General features: G+C 43.8%; 1 protein-coding gene across 2 annotated transcripts in view; it reads right to left on the bottom strand.

Moving 5' to 3' along the window:
• Positions 1-3,442: 3,442 nt before the first annotated feature.
• ttll4 (tubulin tyrosine ligase-like family, member 4) overlaps positions 3,443-20,782 on the bottom strand; it is a 17,443-nt gene continuing 103 nt past the window's right edge. The window contains exons 1-21 of one of the 2 annotated variants that reach the window (XM_065962428.1): positions 20,734-20,782; positions 17,069-18,363; positions 16,098-16,551; positions 15,782-15,941; positions 15,611-15,687; positions 15,460-15,523; positions 11,806-11,924; positions 11,525-11,635; positions 11,302-11,378; positions 10,683-10,877; positions 10,424-10,506; positions 10,216-10,344; positions 9,446-9,568; positions 9,165-9,263; positions 8,532-8,666; positions 8,219-8,356; positions 7,401-7,497; positions 7,028-7,238; positions 6,486-6,553; positions 6,321-6,391; positions 3,443-6,010 (exon numbers count right to left, since the gene is read on the bottom strand). The exon at positions 20,734-20,782 is cut by the window's right edge and continues 103 nt beyond it. In XM_065962428.1, the coding sequence (XP_065818500.1) occupies positions 5,824-6,010; positions 6,321-6,391; positions 6,486-6,553; positions 7,028-7,238; positions 7,401-7,497; positions 8,219-8,356; positions 8,532-8,666; positions 9,165-9,263; positions 9,446-9,568; positions 10,216-10,344; positions 10,424-10,506; positions 10,683-10,877; positions 11,302-11,378; positions 11,525-11,635; positions 11,806-11,924; positions 15,460-15,523; positions 15,611-15,687; positions 15,782-15,941; positions 16,098-16,551; positions 17,069-17,698 (3,228 nt within the window). In that variant the 5' untranslated portion in view covers positions 17,699-18,363; positions 20,734-20,782 and the 3' untranslated portion in view covers positions 3,443-5,823. Of the gene's footprint in view, positions 6,011-6,320; positions 6,392-6,485; positions 6,554-7,027; positions 7,239-7,400; positions 7,498-8,218; positions 8,357-8,531; positions 8,667-9,164; positions 9,264-9,445; positions 9,569-10,215; positions 10,345-10,423; positions 10,507-10,682; positions 10,878-11,301; positions 11,379-11,524; positions 11,636-11,805; positions 11,925-12,942; positions 13,083-15,459; positions 15,524-15,610; positions 15,688-15,781; positions 15,942-16,097; positions 16,552-17,068; positions 18,364-20,733 lie in introns of those variants that run through there. The other variant, XM_065962429.1, reaches the window with a different exon arrangement.

Here is a 20,782-nt window from a genome sequence, read left to right as displayed (position 1 = left end):
AAACAATGGCGGTGGTCATATACTTAACTTCCAGCTAAGCTCACATTACGTTTCAGCGTTGCTCAAGCACAGCACAGCGGGAGCTCCACACACACACACAGCGCTGTTCTCAACCGCTGGATCAGCTGATCCCGCCTCTCCTCTGTAACGCCTCTGAAGACGGGACAGAGGAGGGGTCACTTCATTCCCACATACCGCCTCCATGACTTCCAGATTGAAGTTGAAACGTCACAGGGGTGTATATCACGGTTTGAAACGGCGGTCTGAACAGAACTAATGTAATAAGCCACGCCCCTTACTATGCATAAAGTATGATCTTCAGCGTTAACAACATCAGAATGGATGGGTTGAATAAAAAATCATCCGCCTTGTACAGTTACAGAAACGCGCTGAAGACACCAACATCTATTTTTATAACAGATGTAAAAACTAGCATTTAAATATGAAGAGCAACCTCTAGTGGACACTCTCAGAACTGCAGTTTCTTGCACTCGCACATTGGGTTAACTTTTCATCGTCCGCTTCATATTTTCTAACAATCGATTGGTGAGAACTTCAGCTGACAAAATCCTGAACCTTTATTTAGAGAAGAATAAAAAGGAAGTGCGACCTCGTCTGTGATTGTAAAAACAGTAAAAACTTCTGCTGGTGGGAGTGAACAAAAAGGTTTTCTATCAGTTGAGCTGAACTTTAATTTAAAAAAGACTGAAGACATGAATCCAAACATTCTGTAATTGTGCTAAATATACATAAACAATAAAACATGTCTTCACTCGTCAACACAGATACTGAAATAAATAGGTTGCATAAGAAGCAGCAAACGTGGACCTCATACACTGAATGTTTGGCAGCCCCCCCCCCCGGCTCGTTGTATAACAGGTGGCTCACCAGCAAGTGGGTTTGAAATGTTTGTGCATTGTGATACAGACACACAGCTACTGTTCTGTTATTGATTCAACAACATTCTTACTTTCTCTTTAACACTTTCCTGATAGAAACTTGCTTCAATAGATGTTACATTTAAATGCAGAGGAAAGCATTGTGAACTGCAGACTGCTGCAGGACGACTGGATCAGCAGCACTCTGATTTTAAGGAAGTTTATTCATATCTAACTGAGAGCAAAGAGGCTGTATGGTCACATATCCTCGTCCTCTTCAGTGTAAATAAGTCTCAGAGCTCCTCTTCAACATGTGTGTGAAGTCTCTTGTTCTAAATCCACTCTGATCCTGTATTTGATCATGTCTATAAACCCCTCTATTTCAGCCCTGCTCAGAACAGGCTGTTTCTGTGTCTGTACCTTTAAATATGTAAATGAGCTGTGTCTGACCACGCCCCCTCTCTGGAAGGGCTTGGGTGTCTCAGTCTTTCTCGCTCCATGTCCTATTGTTTACGGTGAGAAGGCAGACTCAGAAGGCAGAACAAACACCTAGCTGTGGGAGTGTCACCCACCTGGGGGAGAGGCTACTGCCCTTTGTGATGTCATGAAGGGAAAATCTCCAAACGGCCTGTTTGAGCACCTTCCTGTAAAGTGAAGTTTGGACATGAAGTTAAGCACAGAAACAGGAAGTGGTTATGGATCCCAAAGTAAGGTCAAACAGCTCAAAGGAACGGTCACAAAGGTCAATGTGTGATGTCATAAGGTCAATGTGTGATGTCATCAGGTGGATATTACTGTCTGAGAGTTTGTTAAAGTGAAATGAGACATTCAAAGATGCAGCAGTGTTCTTCTTTTACATCACTGAGACTACAGGGAGACACTGAGGACCACTATCTACGGAGAGCCTGAAGGGACAAAATAGAAGAAATTCATTCATTCATTTCAGACCTTAATCGCATCGTGTCTTAGACGTTCATGCTGACAGCAAGAATCAAAACATAAGCAGACAGAGTTTCAAATGTAGATCTTCGGTGGGTTCGTCACAACTTCTAAATCCTTCGATACGTTTCTCTATTGTTGACAAAAAGACTGAAATGAGATGTGTGCAGCTTTAAGGCTTCAGCGGTCCTACTGTGGGCCACGTTCAGGTTTCACAGGACCATTACATGTCAGACTATTTATGGACACACTGAACGACTCGACTACACCTTTGTCTGCTTTGAGCTGCGAGTCTGCTTCAAGTCTTTAACCCGAAATCTGATGTTTAAAAAGAAACTGAGATTCAAGAGTTTCAGATGTGGTGCTAATCTTTGAGCTATAATTGAATGCTAGTTATTTCCAACAGAACATCAGAGTTCTGCAGAAAAACAACAAACATCCTGTGCAGACTGAAAGCCTTAAACACCACACTGGGAACAACACATCACGGAGGTCACTTCAATTTATTTGTGGATGCCTGCTGGTTAATCTATGCATTAATGAACAGCTTTGCTCATCAGAGGAGAAACTTCAGGTTTGAAATAAAGCTGCAGCTGAGTTCAGTTTACAAAGTTGTAAATATGCTGTGTTGTGATTAAACCATTATGCACACATCCCAAAGGGCCTTTGGCAGCTGCTTAAGCTCAGATATAAATAGTTTACAACTGCTTGGAGAGTCCTGACACACATTCAGCATTCCACGGCCTGGTTTCTGCGTGTTCGCTCCGACTGCGTTTGTAGAAATTCTGTCCACAGCACAGCGTGCGTGAGAGCCTTCAGATGCAGACTGCAGGCGCACGGGACAATTCTTAGTTACTGCTCATCCATGTTTCTGTAGAGAATTATGTAACTGCTTTGGAGAGAAAGAAGCACATACATTCACATTCAAAAATGGTGTGATGACTTATATTAATTCTACACAATCAAGGCGGTCCTCATTGGTTTACAGTTTTAAATAATACGTTTGATTGTTTTCAAATGATTCCTGGATCTTCTGATCACATTAAAAACGCCCGGGAGGCTGAACCTGGTGGTTTGGAGAGAGGGAGGGGATGGAAAGGATCCACCAAAGTTCATTAATCTAAAGCTGCTCAGTAACTCAGTAAGGTCATAGGTGTTCATAAAGAGCTGGGTCTTTAGCTTTTTCTTAAAGGTGCAAAGGGACTCTGCAGGTCACCCTCTACTGTGAACGCTCTCTGCTTGTTAAAAACAGTTGAAAAAAGATACCTGCGATAAAAAAAAAAGCTTGATGGACACGCGGCCTAAGGTCCGGAAGTTTTAATGCAGTTTTAATCGTCTATATGCCGATGACATTATGAATTGTTTCAGTCCTCAGTTCGTCTGTGATTGCATTCTGTTGAATGTTTCTCCCCTCATGTTGAGAATTTCATGAAAATCATGGTGTTCTTTTCTGTCTTTTTTGACCCCAGGAAGATTAGTTGTTACTATGGTAACAAGAAATAAGGCGGATCCACTGTAAATAAATTCTCATAACTGGAAAAAAAAAAGAAACTAATCAAACATTGACAAAAACTGGTTAATGAAACATTATTTAAATAAAAAATAAATGCAAATCACTCATCACAACGTGTACACCAAATAACTTTTATTTTGAAAGGTCATCCTGAGCGTTTCCAACAGCCCTTAAACACGGAGGTTAGATCATTTTCAAGTTAGTAAAAAAAATGCATCATTTCAACATTCTTATAATATTTCTGTTTTGTTAAATACAAATTCAAACCCAGTGTTTTTATTATTTAACTTTTTATATAGCAACTCTAAACAGCAGCAAACAAAGATGGCGGCGTGGATGTAAAGTGGAGCAGGATGAACCTCTGCCAATGAGAACATGGAGGATGCTACTCAAAGTTTTTTAAGGTCATATTTAAGTTGATTTTAGAAAATAGAGATACAGCTTAAAGGAGCAGTATGTAACTCTGAATTCTAAACATCATAGAGAGCTGTCTCCCCCCCTCCTCCTCTCTAGAGTGGATGCTCACTCAGGTCACCATGTGGTGGACTCTGAAGCTTCAGTGTTTATCCAGCTCTGCATGGGTCTGTAAACCTTTCTACTGGGGCAGGGCGTGCGCCACACTGTGTTAATGACTGAACATGGTGTGCACGGATTATGTGGATGTTATAGTTGGAGGTGAGGGTGTTTTTGCTTTCTGGACGCCGAGAACTGAACTGATTAGTTTTATATTCAAAATGAGCGCTGCCTGTGCAAGAAGAGCCGTCTGTGCACACACGCCTTTAAGTGTTTTACCCGAGTAGCGGTAAAGAAAATGTGCATCAAGTTTTCATCCAACAGCTGCACCTTTCTAACTCTCCGCAGGCCACGCCCCTCAGTTTGTGATCATAGATCACACAATCTCTCTATGAGGAAGAACACGCAGCCAACAGGTCGGATAAACTCAAAGATTCAAACGTTAGTGTTTGTAAAGAAAACAGAAAGCCGTTTTAAAGTGAGGCGATATAACAAATCTACTTTATTTGATTCACCTGAGGGAACCCTCCCAAAGGGATTCATAAAGTCTCTATCTACCTTCTCTGTCTGCTAACGCGCTCGTCAAAGTGGGATCAGGGATCGACCACCGAGTGACGTCTGGTCTTCCTTTGCAGCGTCCCTCACTCGTTCACAGACGATTTGAATCATTAAGGCTAAGAATGTGACACAATCCTCCCAACATCACAGCTAACAGTCTAATATGACGAGGAGGAATCACAGTGTCGTTATCTTTCACCTCGTCATTCTGTCGACTCGGGCCGGGTCGGCGTGCGTGCGTTGTATGGAAACGAATTGCATTCACACGAGAAAACACAAATCTGCAGTTTTTCTGATGAACGAGGTAATTATCTCGGAGTTACGAGTTATGAGAGGCGTGTGTTTCTCTGCACAGCATCAGTGTTTCAGTTGCACTCAGCGGCGATCGGGCTGAAAAGCAGCTCAAAAATCAGGTCTGAATAATCCTGAAGTCATAGAGCGTAGTCCGGTGTGAATTCAAGTTTTCATAAAACAATTGAAGCGTTTTGTAAATATCATAGCGATGAATCCCTTTTCTTTCCTTGAGGGTCCTAAAGGGGGCGGCTCAGCTCAAGACACGTAGGGGGCGCTGCAACGACAAAAGGCTGGGAACGTCTTCACTAGAGGAAGAACGTGTTCAGCCAAACTTCTGAAATGTATTCTGTAGCCACAAAAGCACCGTGTTTCTCTTATAGGGTCTGACTAAGACACTTTATTAAATGCTCTGACTCCTGAACACGTTAAAGAGCGGAGTGGTCTGAGGCGTGCAGCTTGGGCAGCTAGCATCGGGCTGATAGCATCGGGCTGATTCTTTGAGGCAAAGTGCGGGTAACAGTGAGGTGAGTTAGTGAGAGCTTCTGCACAGGGTTCTAGTATAATCTGTACTGAACTTCTGAATGACTGATACGGATCGTAAACACATTTAATGTTTGATTCCCGTCATGTTAACGTCATGAAGGTTAAGACTTCAATGCCATCAAACGGACCACTTAATGCCTCGTCTCGCTCTGGAGGATTTTAAAAGTCAGAGCTACAAAAACACAAGTTAAAGTCGACATGTGTGGCAGGTGTGAAGCTCGCTGTGATGCGTTTCAAGTCTCTGCAGGAACATTTATGGTCACTCACTGGATGCTCAGAGCGACGGACACACGGTCCGGTGGGATTCTCTCTGCGTTGGATTTTCTCTGATGTTTCAGTAACTTGAGGCTAACGCCGCCATCACGGGACTACTTTGTGGATGTTAGCTTAATAATAATGAAAATATGAAAATCCATTTCTGCAGAAATCCAACAAGTACAAAGTGTTAAAGGCCATACCAGTTCTGTTGAAGATCTAAATCCGCCCTCTGTTAGTTAAGACCGGGCATCCAGCTGAAAATTAGAAAATGTCCGCTCTGCAGTAGAGTGTGTAAGACGTTTAGTAACGAGGATTTATCACCGGGGCTCAGAGCGAGGCGAACTGGTGAGGCAGCAGGCTCTGGCTGAGGCTCAGGCCCGGCTGAGGGCTTGTGCAGGTGCTGCTGGTCACACTCGATCCAGGACTCGGTGAAACCGGCAGACTTGAGACTGAAGCGACCTCCCCATCTGAACCGTCGTCATGATGGGGGCGACGCTGATGGCTGACCACGACCCTGCAGGACCAGATGGAGCGGGAGATGATGGTTTAGTTTACTCTGAAGTGTTCAAACATTCTTTATATTTCTGTTTTCATCTAATAGTTTTGTCATTTATCCTCAAATAGAATGAGTCTGGTCTTTTATGGGCTGATAACATTTGACCAAGTCAGGATTTAGTTCTCCTCAAACAGAACAGAGAGAAATTCAGAGCAGTATGTAACTCTGACACCTAGTGTTTAAAATGGGTACTGCAGTCTAAAACATTGGAGAGAGCTCTTCAAGGGACCGTTAACCTGGATGAGTTTATCTCAAGGTGTGCCTGTACCTGGGTCTGGATGGACTGACGAGCTCATGTCTTTGTGGTTCAAACCTGGAGATGTAGCTACTCTTGGACCACTGGGGAACAAAACCAGAGAGAAGGAACATGATGAGTGCATGATTCAAACAAGCTCAATCCATATTTTATAGAAGTGTTGCTGTCGTTCCTCACCATGTGAGCCGGGTCGTTGGTTCCCAGGTGGACTCCTTTGTGACACAGTGTGCTCAGCTGACTGATCCCTGCACAGACGACACAAAACCAAAACACTGAAATCAAGAATCGTGTGTGTGTGTGTGTGCTTTCTGTGACATTACATTTTGAATCAAGTTTTAAAGTCTCTGTTTCCCCTAAATCATGAACAAAGATACAAACATCAACACTCCGTCTTAAATCAAGGATCGAACAAATGTTTCAAGATAAAAGTTCTCGGGAGGCCCGTGTGTGGAGGAACCTGAGATAAAGATCTTTGTCACTGTTTTGATAATCTACTTAAGTTCCTTAAAGAGTAACTAAACCCTCAGACCTTTCAGCTGTACACCTCTGGACGAGGGTATAAATAACTGAGCTAAACTTACTAATCAGTTTATGTGTGTGTTGAATAGATTGTACGATGTTGCAGCAGATGGTGACTCCATGAAGGAGTGTGTGGGCGTGTCTGAGTTCTGCAGGTTTGAACTTCAGGTCCAGTAACTGTGGATGAAAGTGACACACACCTTTGGTCCTGTCGTTCCAGTGCTTCTGCTCCCACTGGTCCAGCAGGATGTTGAGGTATCTCTGATACTCGAAGAAGCGAAGGTAGCGGGACGACGACCGCGAGGGAAAAATCCGCTCAAACTCTCCAAGTCGAGTCAGCTCGTCCTCGCTTTCTGCCAGCACGCGGACGTCATCCGGAGTCAGGACGTCCAACACCGAAGAGAGGAAGTCCTGACCGAGAAGGATGAGAGGTTGACTTTGAACAAGAAGATCCAAAAACTGACAAAATAGATTTTTGTCTTTTATGTTATGCAACTCTGGGTTAGCACATACCTTCAGCTCTGTGTGTGTGTGTGTGTGTGTGTGTGTGTGTGTGTGTGTGTGTTCATTTACCTGGTCAGCAAAGCGTTGTGTGAGGTAAAAGGCACGTTTGACCTTCTCATCAGCTGACAGATCTAGCCTGGTCTTCTCCCTGCTCCCCCCACACAGACTACACACACACATGCACACACACACACACACACAGGTGTTTATTTAACAAAACGATCTGTTTGAGGGGCTGCAGATCGGGTTGAACATCGTTCAAACTTGATCTTAATTAATGACCTAGTTAGAGTTATAATAGTACAGGACGCACTTATCATACCTATTGTTTAATCTAAAAAGTTGGCTGCGTCCTTTATAGCAATATAAAATGCTGAGAAACGCAGCTTCAATACAGAGTGCAGCGACCACCATCACACCCTGCACGTCACCTGACATGTTGTTGCAATCTGTGGGGATACATAGTGACGCAGACCAGGCTGTAAAGCTTGTGGATGCTGCACTGATTAAAAGAATCCTCAATTAAATTCTGAGTGACCAGCGGAGGTGGGCAGAGACTCACTGGCTGTTGTTACTTCAGAACTTCTCTCTTTAGACTGAGAGCTGGAGTGCAAACGCCACATGGTGAAAACAGACAGAACTAAAAGAGCGTCAGACGTCAACTGTCCATCGTAGATTTGATTGATCACAGTGGTTTAAACCTTTTTTTCCCTGACTGACCCCAAAACACAGACTGCATCTTATCTCCCCGTGCGACTTATATTCCAGATTTTACGGTAATTGTTTTTATTATTATATTTGAACTGTTCTCATCGCAGTCACATGACCCCTGGTTTAAGCTGCATGGTCTTATTGGTCGCCTACAGGCTGTAATGCCTCCTCCCTACCTGCTGGTGGAGCTGGAGGCGCTGCTGCAGGGGGCGACCACATCGTCTTTATCTGGAATCCTGAAACCAGCCAGGTTCAGGAGGTCTCGGACCATCTGACCTTTGACGGCAACATCCAGCGCCGTGTTGGAATGGAGGCTGCAGCAAAAACACGGCGGTTAAAAATCTGTCTTCTTCTGTGTAGACGTGTGTGTGTGTGTGTGTGTGTGTAAACGTGTGTGTGTGTGTAAACATGTGTGTGTGTGTGTGTGTGTGTGTGTGTAAACATGTGTGTGTGTGTGTATGTGTGTGTATGTGTGTGTGTGTGTGTTACCTTGGTGATATGTTGACCTCTAGGATCCAGGGTTTCAGGTTCTCATCGAGCATGATGTCGAAGCCGAACAGCTCGTGGCAGCTGTACGGCGTCCGGAGGTGCATCTTCAGCAGACTGTTGACGTACGGCTCTGACCTGAGGTCACACACAGAAAACAAAACGTTTCATTCTCCTTCAAGAAAAACAGATTCCTCTGAAATGAGTCATCGTTTCATCTCAGAGGGATTATTGTCTCTGCAGAGGAAGACTTCCTGTACAGACTAAATTCATTAAATAACGGGCGAACTGAAGCGTTCGTTCCTCACTGAAGACACCAACAGACATTTTCACACACAGAGTTAGTGCGGTTTGTTTGTGTTGGTGTGAAAGCTGTCAATCAAACCCTGATCCAGACCAGAGCAAACGATCTAGATGTGTAAAAACACCCTAAAGTTCAAGTAGGGGCAAAAAACCCACAATCCCAAAATAACTTAATGTCCTCGTCTCTGGGACATTCAATTATATTTTATATATTTGAAGTAATTGCGTTGATCAGGGATGTGACCGGCAAAGAATGTAAAAGCAGAAACATTCATCATCACAGCGACTGCTCTGAGGTTATGACACCGATGAAGGACAGAAGAGGAAACTTACGCGATAATGGTTTTGATGACGATGTCTTTGATCTTCTCCCAGATCAGCGTGGTGTTGACTCCTTTAGCACCAAGAAACTGCCACAAGGCCTTCAAAGCCCTGAACACACAAACACACATTAAGGAGATCAGATGGGGATCAGAGCTTCAACACATTTAAAAAAGGGAAGTGCTGAGTGGTCAGAAACATCTCTGCTTTACTTGAACCTATACATGTCTGTTTACTAGTTTGTTCTTCCTCTCCACCTCAAATATTCTGCACAAACATCTTCCTTCTTTTACCATTTGTGTCCCTGGCAGGCTTTGTCGTCGCTGTTGGCCTGGTATTCAGAGTTCTTCTTGTTGACGCTATAGTTGGTCAGGTGCATGAACTTGTTACTCAAAGTCTTCATGGAAGACGAATACCTGAAGAGAAGAGACGAGTAGAAACTTTAACATCAGTTCAGAAACATTTTTGATGTCACAGTGTTTCCAACTGGACTCCCTCGAAAACAAGATGGATAGCCCATCCATCAAGACAGAATATCTCACAATAATTAAAGACAGAGTCAGCAGCTTGTTCCTTCAAAATAAAATACAGACTTCTCCTTCAAAATAAAACAGACTTCTCCTAAAGTGAAGCTGCTCCATTGTCCCTTCTGGGCCTCCGTACATGTGTGGTGGTGACTGTGTCTGCAGAGACTCTGTCCTCTCACTGGATTTTACTGTTCTGATATGTGACGGTTGACTCAGGACGTTTGTGGGCGGAGCTGGTGTGTTTCCTCCAGCCAATGACAGCGCAGCAGGTGAGTTTAGGGAGTGGATACAATTCAGTGATTGGACGCCATTCAAAGCGGTGAATATGACGGACTTTTCCACTTCTGGGGGGGATGAGCCAAGGAGGAGGGGCCCAGTCTACTGACTCCATCTTTAAAACGATCTGATTACTTTACAGGTATACCCGAGTCACTTTGGGAACATCCTGTGTTAAGTGTGCATTATCTAACCCAGTGTTTCTTTGTTTCTTGGTCTTTTTGTTTTTTTTTATTGTGCAGGGTGAGGTTGAAACTGACTTGCAGCTGGCGAATCGAACGAGTCCGTCAGAGAAGATGTAAATCTTGAGCGGGTCGTACGATGTCACATAGACGTAGATCCGCAGGTCAAACTTGTTTCCGCTGATGAGGTAGGGCTTGTGAAGATACCTGCAGAACAACACGGGGAGAATAATGTTTCACGCTCTCCTGAGGATGATCAAAGCAGTCTGTGTCGGGGCCTACTTACTTCTGGACCAGCAGGGGTCTCTTGCGGGGCATTTGGCTCCATTTGTGGATGACCTGGATGCCGATTCCTCTGGCTGATGCCGGCTACAGGACGTGAGGAGAAAGAGACGGGGTGAATACATCTGTATTTGTTTCATCGATTACTGACCTTTATTTTCAGACAGATTTATAAATCATCAAACTGAAACGACAAAGACAATAAAGCATACTTCCTGTGTTTTCAGATTCGCCTTCAAAGCTTTTTTTTTTTTTAAACATACCGGTTTGATGATCCACTTCTGCCTGGAGCTGCCGTCGTCCCAGGCTTTGCGGAGCAGCTTGATGTCCTGAGGGAGGATGAAGGTTCGGGGGAAGAAGCTGAACTCCTGTTTGCCAAAGCGAGCCTTCATCTTGGAGAGGTTCCTCCACAGGCGGTCCTTCCTGCCGATCTGAAACGTCCCTGGGAAGTGGTTCAGCTAGGACCGAGGGACAGAGAAACAGTTAACGAGTCCCGCCGTCCTTAAAGTGAAGCATATCTGGGGGTGTGCAGGGTCCGAAATTAACTTTTTGACTCACCGGCCGAGGTGGCAGGTAGATGGAAACATTCACCGGCCAAACATATTTTCTTACCGGCAATAAATAAACAAATTTTGTTTTTGTGTCCCACAAACACATCTGTTACATTGCATTTAATTAAGAAGGTAATATGTTTTGTTTAATCAATAACACATTTAAGTCACAGATTCGATCTTGTCATGAGATCAGGAAATTGGCCTTTTTTTTATTTTCATGCATTATTTGTAGGCAGTAGTTCAGTACTCGCCAAACGGAAAATCTACCCGCATTTGGCGCTTGGCGAGGTGTTAATTTCGGACCCTGGGCGTGTGATTTATTATTCACCTTCTGGTGTTCTCCGAGGACTTTGAAGCCGAGAGACTTCATGTGGTGTCCCCAGCAGCCCAACCAGTCGTGGCTCTCTACGGGAACAACACAGTTTGATGTTTCAGCTCATGCATGTTAAACTAACAGGGACGTTATCTCTCTGAGGTCCAATAAAACGACCGCTGAAGTGCACCTTAACATCTTTGTTTCTGTATTTTTTGGAACACCCGTGAGGACTTACTCTTGGTGGCTTTGAAGTGTGACCTGGCGATGGTGTGTTTCACAACGTTTGGCGTGACGGTGCTGATCTTCCATTTTAACAGTCGTCTTTGTTCTGCAGGAAGAAGCTCCACTGACGAGCAAAGAAACAGAACAGAAGACACATTTCATCAGAAGAAGACCATTGGCGAGATGTGTGCCGGGATGAAGAGGTCATAACTTCAACGCCCTGAACACCGGCTGTAACATCTGAAAGCATCGGATAATGTTACCTATTTTTCACATCGGCGTGCGTGCGCTCACCTTTCTCGTTGGCCGTGCTGAAGTAGAGCGTTGGAGGGATGAAGGGGAACAAACTGGGAACCAGAGCCGGTTTCTCCTCGCGATCATCTTCTGCCTCCAATGACATCGGCTCCTCAACTCTGAGGAAAAGAGAGACTCGTGAAGACGCTCTCCGATACCGACATCATGACAAGTGATATAACAACGCAGGTTAAATCAAAAGGTCAAAGGTCGCTTGTGATGGTCAGATCAGGATTTAAGAAGGAAAAATATTTAAAATGTGATATATATCTTTTATTAAAACTCAAGCATTAAACTACACGGAGTAAGAAAACTTCTTCAAGTCGGGAGACTTTCAAAATAAAAGACAAACACTTATAACATGTCGAGTCCTGTGGACAAAACAAGCACAATGCGGCACAGTCATGGTTTAAACTGGACAGTCTCGATTTCATCATCTTGAAGATTAAATCGTCATTGAAATTAAAACTTGATTAATCGTGTCGGGCAAAACATTTAACAATACAAACGTTGTTTATACTCGAGAGATCATTAAAGGGGCACCCTTAGTCAGTTTGGGATCTCTAACCACTTCCTGTTTCTGAGCTTAACGTCATGTCCTGACCTTCCAGCTACCAGAAGGGTCTTACTTTCTTTCAAAATAAAAGCACACAGCATGAAAAGTACTTTAAGACTAAGACAGGATTTCAAAATAAAAGCCTTTTAAATGTTAATTAACAGGATTTGAAACATGATTAATATCGATTATAATTGTTAATAGTTTGACAGCTGTAGTATGAATTAATCTGTTAGTTGTTCAACCGACATTTGACGACAACAGAGACATCAAAGAGCTAAAAGTCGCTGCTGACAGAAGAGAAATACATTTAAAAAAGGACGCCGTAAGTTCTTTAACGTGAAGTTAGTTACTGAGAGTGAAGACTAAATGGTTTAATTTTGACATTTTTCTCTCCTGATCTTTATTCAAAACAAGAGATCTAACACTTCTTCATATTGATCTTTATTTAAATAAACTATGTTTCCTCAAACGGCTCTCTGCAAAGCCAAGACGACCTCGTGACCTCTAGAGCTGCTGCAAGATGAAATCAGTCCAACAAACGCAGAAACCTCAGAAACTATAAGGAAAAACAGACTTACGTTACAGTCATATATGAAGGGAGAGAGACGGATGAAGTAACGGGGGAAATAATCCTCTCAAATCAAAGACCTCCACCACGGACCGCCAAACGTTGGCATTGCGGGAGTGTTTCACTTTTCATACTGAAGCTATAGCATTCAGGAAGCAACACAAACAAATCAGCTGGTTGAGGGGAAAAAGGTGACAATAGCGTCCCCTATCCAGACGGTTTTAGTAAAGAACCAGCTCCGAGTCTTTGGTGGGGAGTTCGACTGTTTAGACATCACAGTGGAGAACAATGCCATGCACAATGCAGCGGACCTTTCCACCATGCTCTGCTGCTTTCGGCCTCCTGAACAATGCAGGGAGGGACAATGGACAAGAGAAATAAAGAGATCATAGGATCTAATGGATAAATCCGTTTTAGGAAAGTAGGAGGAAAGACCGAGGAAAAGACTGTGCTGTCTGTAAGTCAGTGAAGTTAAGGACATCTAAAGAGCTGTGCTGTTGTTTGAAATAGGAAAAAAACATTTCAACAAGAGTGAGATGATAAAGGTATCTTACTCTCTGATCATTAAGGAAACATGCTATGTTGAAGTGCTGGCTTCTCTGACAACAATGCAGCAGCCAGTATGTCCTCCTTCTAACTTTAGATTCTGCTCCTGAATGCTCTGGATTTATTTGGACCAGAGAAGGTAGGCGCTTTTAAGACACACCCCCACACGGCCGTTTTGGACGCCCCTCGGTTTGTCAGATATGAGAGCAGTTATCAGGTCAACAGGTGTTGCAGCGATGGAAGCGGTCAAGAGAAGTGGTTCAGATAGAAGTGATTGTACCCGACCTAAAAAGCCTCTGCATGTTTCTAATAAGCTCCACGAGCAGAAACGTGCTCAAACTAGGATCAATATTGGAGATGCTTTTGAAAAATGGAGAGAGGTTAGAACACAGAAAGGTTTACAGACCCATGCAGAGCTGGATAAACACTGAAGCTTCAGAGTCCACCGCATGGTGACCTGAGTGAGCATCCACTCTAGAGAGGGGGGGGGGGGGGGGGAGGAGACAGCTCTCTATGATGCAGGGTTTTTCCTGCATAGAGAATTCTTTGGGGCCCCCCAAAGAGGTTTTACCCAGCGCCAAAGGAAAATCACGAGCGCCAAAGGAAAAAAAAGACGATTCAAATTGCAAAGCAAATCCTCTCTGAATGTTAAAAATATCTATACATCAAACGACTGATGAACAAGCAGAACATAAACTTAAATATGACGTCTCTGACTTCTAGCAGTCATCTCCCCTCTCATCCATTTATGCCTGTGGCTCGCACTGGATAGCCAGCTGATTGGCTGTTTGTTTCTTTTGATTGGTTCTGGACACACCGCTGACGAACTGAAGCGCAAAATGCGGGTTGATTTTCTGTTTGGCGAGTTAATTTCAAAGAGTAATCCACTTCATGGACAAACTATACTAAACCGCATATGATGTAGACTAGACTGCAGCTACTTGTCCCTGCTCCTCTGCTGTCTGCAGACGGGTCATCGCGAGGGCATGCCGAGACGACCGCCAACCACCACGCCCCCCATGTTTACTTGCAGTGCAACTGTGCAACAGAACACGGTTGATCCGCGATCCGTATGGACCGAGTCGGGAACGCATGTTCAACTTTTCTCCGTTCACTTCCACCGTGTCTGCTTTTATCAACAATCAATAACTTAACGACCGTAACGTCAGCCAGCTGTAGTCTGTGAACTTCTCCACACAGACTGTCAAACAGCAAATAGATTTTTATTATTTCTCAATTTCCTGATTCGATCAAATGATCCAAATTATCTGTGACTTAAATCTGTGATTATTTGACATAATACCTTAACTCAAATAAATGTACTTAAACACAATTTAAAGGTAGAGAGCAGCCATCATAGGAAGAGAGTGAAATGCACTGGCAGGATGTAACCTTGCCCTTCCCAATCTCATTACACCCCTCTCCCTCAAAATCCCTCCCCTCCCCTGTTTCACTGTTACAATAAAAAAAAAATCTTTACCAGATTTAATTGGGGTTTCAGTAACTTAAGCATAATGATAATATTATTTATAAAATGGTCAGAAATAACAGGAAATGCACAGATTTCTGTCAAATAAGGTAATACAGACTCGTAGACTATACTGTTATACGCGAGTCGAACGTTTAATACAGCGCGTATAGTCACGCCCCAAAGGTCCATTCTGAGCCAGGAAAAACCCTGTGATGTTTAGAATTTAGACTGCAGTATCCATTTTAAACACTAGGGGTCAGAGTTAAATATTGCTCCTTTCTCTAGTATATTCTCTGATGGCTTAACTATGAACTCCTAAGCGTGTTTTGAGTTCAACAGTCAAACTTTTTCTTGGATCGTTTCAGATTTTTGGCCTCATAACATGAGATAAAAAAAAAAAAAAAAAAAGAAGCTATATAGACTCTGAGGACAGATAGACCGCCAATCTTCAGCAGCGTGCAAGTAAGTTCTATTTTAAGTGTATTTAGAGAGGTAAAAGTTAAGTCTTACCCAGAAATAGTAGCGATGGATGAGGAGGACGAGGTGCCGGTGATGGATGAATAGTCTGAATCATCTGAAGATGGAAGAGTTAGAACAAAGTTAACGTAAGATAAAGATCTCAGAGGTTCTACTGAATCTCTAAACGTGCGCCACATCTTACCGTCATCACTGCAGGCATTATCCAGCTGATCGGGGAGCTCCTCCTCGACTCCATCCACCTGCATCACGCACTCCTGACTGGAAACAATGAGCACAAAGAGGAACATCAGTGAGCTTAAGAAGGGGACACAGACTGGAAGAACATCTGCTCAGGATTGTAGTTGTTGCTCACGCAGACAGCTGAGTGTCTCCTTCCTCGGTCGATGACGGCGAGGAGGGTACTGGAGATGGAGTGGTCATGGAGGCGGGCTGTTCCTGCTTTGTTAGGTGGATTGCAGAGATTTGATTGGTCACAGAGCCCACCAGGACGCCTGCAGGACCAGGAGCAACATCTACAGCAGACATACACCCACAGAGACAGGAATGTGTTCACTGACTTTGTCTATGACATAAATCTTTGTACTTCTGAAAGTGTCTGTAAGCTTTTGATACGTCTACAGGATGTTCAGCTGCAGCAGTCGTCACATGAAACCTGTAATTCTGATTACCTGTGCTCTCATCCATGGGTGTGGGAAGCTTCTCCTGAGTGGCACTGAGCACAGTCGGCATGAAACCATTCTGACAGACTGCTGTTGGACTGCTTCTTCTGCATGTTGACGAGGCGTTTCCTGCAGGACGCTGACTTTCTGGTGCTTCCCTTTTCAAATCTAGAGTTGCTGTTGTTTTTGGCCTGTTGATTGTAGCTGCAGACAACACCGCAGGAGGTCCACCTCTCACAAGCAACTGATTGTTTGAAGCGGTCATTTCTGTGCAACCGTTTTGTGTTCTACTGCATTTTGTTGCTGCTTTAGCCGATTGGATTCTCCTCATGGTGGTTGTGCTTCTTTTCTCTACTTTTGTGCTGTCAAGGCTGGCGGCGGTTTCTCCCAATGCTGCTTCCTGGTGTCCACAAAGAGTAAGGCATAGATGAGGCACTGATGGTGAGGAGGAACAGTCTGCAGGCTAAGGAGAAAGAACAAGCAGAGGTCAGAAATGGAGGAGGCAGTCTGTGAACTTCCACATTTTTACTACGCCTGCACAACAAATCACATTTTCCTCCTTGCTGCATCTTGAACATTGCAAAAGTATCGCATTAAATACTAGAAATAATTTCATGTAAACAAGCAGCAGGGTCCGTTTGCTAACACAGGTATTGTTTAAAACATGAAAAGGTGTGCATAGAAACTTTAGGTTGTGTGTACGTTTTAATATTTGTTTATTTATAGTATTTCAAATCGTTATTGCAGGTTTAACTATTTAATTGCACATTTCATGTTTTTCTTATATTGTGTCGTCTGATTCATAGATTTGTGTCCAGGCCACTTCCACACAGTGATGCATACATATTATTATTCAAACACTGGACCCTGATCTGTATCTGTAGTGGTCTATAGCTAAAGTCTATGGATCAGTATCAGGACTGAAAGCACTGGAACAATCCATCCTGAGTTTATCACTGTGAATCATCAATAATACTCACCATCAGCTTGTTGGCTTGCTGCATGGCGGGCTGTCCATTGATGATCAGGTCTTGATGATAAACCGACCTGAGAGTCTGAGTGTCACCTGAAGCAGCATCTCGTCTGCACCCAGCTAACCCATGTCCAGGTTGAGAGGAGTGGAGCGGCAAACCTTTCTGCTTTGTACCCGCCAGCTGTGCATTAGACCTACTCTGATATTCCTTCATGGGTATGGCAGAAGGGACATCTGTGACGCTGCTACCAGCGTGCTTCAGTGCAGTATCTAGTACCTGGTTTGGGCTCTGAATCCCATTAAGTTGTTGTGGCGGGTTTGGAGACCAGTCTGGCATGGCGGTGAATTGGCTCTGGGCGTTTGCTTTCTTTCCGTCCCCATTGGCCCTAACAGAAAGCCCAGATGAGGAAACCGACTTCTGCATCAACTTTGAAGCAGAGGAGGCGACATTAGAGACGAGAGTTTTGGCTTGATCTTTTATCCTGGACAGCTCTGAAGAAGTCTGACTTAAAGGCACTTGAGTGGCCGCAACAGTCCTGGCATGTGCACGTACAGAGGTTGCAGTGGTTGAACTATCTACTTTTGAGCCTGCCCCTAACTTACCCCCACCCCACGGAGAGGACTGGTTGGTTGGCATTGCACCCCCCCGATGAGGATATGGTTATTTTCTAGGGGTTGAATTCCTGGGTGGATACTGAAAGGCAGGATAGGGGTTCACAGTCAATTAAAAAAAAACCTGGTCTGGAGGTTCCTCCTGGTCGCTTTCCTTTCAACGTCTTCTGTAGTTCTTTTCAGGTGTCAGCTCCAGCCGAATAGAATCGAATATCGTCTGTTGGTCACTTTAGATCGACTACAAGTTCTTTGGAAATCCCCCTGACCAACAGTCAACATACCTGCCACCACAGATGCAGTGACAGCTGTGGACCGAGGGAAAATGGTCAGCAGGGCTCGGTAAGATCTCGGCACCGTAGAACTGCGAAGACACAGCTTCAATTAAGAATCTAAAGCAGGCACATGAGGTTTTGTTTTCCCAAAGGCAGAGAGGTCCCCACAGTCAGAGGACAATGATGTAAGACCCCTGCTGAGTGCAGGACGTCTCTCAGGCGCTAGCTGCCAGAAGTCGTAAATCCTTCCTCATTGAAGTCTTCTTCTAGGGATGAACGGTAAACTTCTTGTTGTGTTAAGACGGCACACTTGGCTAACGTGGAGGAATAAGGTCTTGGAGGTGACAGTGATGTCCTTTGAGCTCTCATATTATCCTCAGTTGATTCACAGGAGGTCATTAGCTAACAGCAATCACCACTGAGATAAAACAAGAGGAAAGACAGTCAGTGTGAGTGAGACAGTGCTGCAGCAACAACCTGATTCATTGATCAAATGATTTTCAATTGGCAAATATTTGGCTGCAAAATACTGGGAATATCATACAAGAGCGACCGTGACATCAACAGCGCCTTTCTGAAAAGTTCAAGTTTGACTTTCCTACGTCCTCCTGTTAGCTGTAGCATTAGCCGCATGTAACGCTCGGTTCTAGCCCCCCTCGATAAAAATGTGTCAGTGTGATGTCATTGTCAGTGTGAGATCACTGATCTAAGCCCATTGGCTCGTTGTGGCCCAGCAGCTCATGTTGCACGCCCGTTAACTTCTGTAGCACGCCCACGATATGCCTTAGCCTGCGGTAGCACAGTAGTGCTAAGGTGCTAATGTTTACGCTCCCCTCGGACGGAGCCAGTAGCTGCATTCCCAATATGGTAAAAGAGGCGGGACATTTCCAAGAAGCATGCTGAGCAACTGACCAATAACGACAGAGCGGATCGGCAGACCAATCAGAGCAGTCTTGGCCCACGTGGGGTCTAACAGTGTGGGGTCAACAGAGTGTAGCTGACGGACTCAGAGTGTAGAGGGAGCAAGGAGGAGCAGTTCATGAAAACAGACACTTTTTTATGACTTTATCTATTGTGAACGTACAAAAGTAGGAACATAGATTAAATATAAGAACCCCAAAAAGGGCAGATTATGACCTCTTTAAGGGAAAAACATGTGACATAAATACAAACGTAATATTAAAATGGACCCTAAAATAAGAGTTTAAAAAGTATGTAGATATTGTATTATTTTTTACGACTCACAGAACTTCAATTTATATCTGAAATGATTTTCTGTTTGTTGTGTATTAAATGTGTTTGTAGGCTACGGCTCACGATGTGGACCGATAGATCTCAGCAGACTGGCAGCTTTAAAAGTACATCTCTGGCTATAAGGATCTAATGTTTTGAGTTCTGACTGTAGTACCCGTTTTAAACACTAGGGGTCAGTTACAGACTGCTCCTTTAATGTTTTGAGTTCTGACTGTAGTACCTGTTTTAAACACTAGGGGTCAGTTACAGACTGCTCCTTTAATGTTTTGAGTTCTGACGGCAGTACCCATTTTAAACACTAGGGGTCAGAGTTACAGACTGCTCCTTTAATGTTTTGAGCTCTGACTGCAGTACCTGTTTTAAACACTAGGGGTCAGAGTTACAGACTGCTCCTTTAATGTTTTGAGTTCTGACTGCAGTACCCGTTTTAAACACTAGGGGTCAGTTACAGACTGCTCCTTTAATGTTTTAAGCTCTGACTGCAGTACCCGTTTTAAACACTAGGGGTCAGTTACAGACTGCTCCTTTAATGTTTTGAGTTCTGACTGTAGTACCCGTTTTAAACACTAGGGGTCAGTTACAGACTGCTCCTTTAATGTTTTGAGTTCTGACTGCAGTACCCGTTTTAAACACTAGGAGTCAGTTACAGACTGCTCCTTTAATGTTTTGAGTTCTGACTGCAGTACCCGTTTTAAACACTAGGGGTCAGAGTTACAGACTGCTCCTTTAATGTTTTGAGTTCTGACTGCAGTACCCGTTTTAAACACTAGGGGTCAGAGTTACAGACTGCTCCTTTAATGTTTTGAGTTCTGATTGCAGTACCCGTTTTAAACACTAGGGGTCAGAGTTACAGACTGCTCCTTTAATGTTTTGAGTTCTGACTGCAGTACCCGTTTTAAACACTAGGGGTCAGTTACAGACTGCTCCTTTAATGTTTTGAGTTCTGACTGCAGTACCCGTTTTAAACACTAGGGGTCAGAGTTACAGACTGCTCCTTTAATGTTTTGAGTTCTGATTGCAGTACCCGTTTTAAACACTAGGGGTCAGTTACAGACTGCTCCTTTAATGTTTTGAGCTCTGACTGCAGTACCCGTTTTAAACACTAGGGGTCAGAGTTACAGACTGCTCCTTTAATGTTTTTGTTTGGTATGAATGTAACTCTGTAAAGTGTCTTTGAGTGTTTTGTAAAGAGTTAAATAAATAAAAAGTATTTTTGTTAAAATCTTCGGTTTGTCGGTTTGTCAGCGCGTGCTCAACGCTTCAGCACGCGCCGCTTCACCGTTAGCTCAGGTTAGCTGGATAACTCAAACTTCTGTCCAAGATCACGTTAAATATGGAAAACAGACCGACATAGTGATTTAACAATCTGTCTGGGCCTGACAGCGAGTTACCGACTACAAACTGACGTGATCTCTGTTTCTGTTTACCGTCTAGAGTTAGCTTAGCAACACAACACAAACTATCACCTGGTCTCTGAAACACCGTTTCAACGACAAAGTTCACCATCAGTTAACAACCATATATGTATACATACTTCATTATCTGTAATGTCATCATCATGTCGGTCCGGGGGTCCAGTTAGA

This window comes from Labrus bergylta, chromosome 13 (genome assembly GCF_963930695.1).
Source record: "Labrus bergylta chromosome 13, fLabBer1.1, whole genome shotgun sequence".
NCBI classification, from domain to species: domain Eukaryota; kingdom Metazoa; phylum Chordata; class Actinopteri; order Labriformes; family Labridae; genus Labrus; species Labrus bergylta.
The sequence above is the reverse complement of the archived record's forward strand: the minus strand, read 5'-3'. Positions and strand labels throughout refer to the sequence as shown.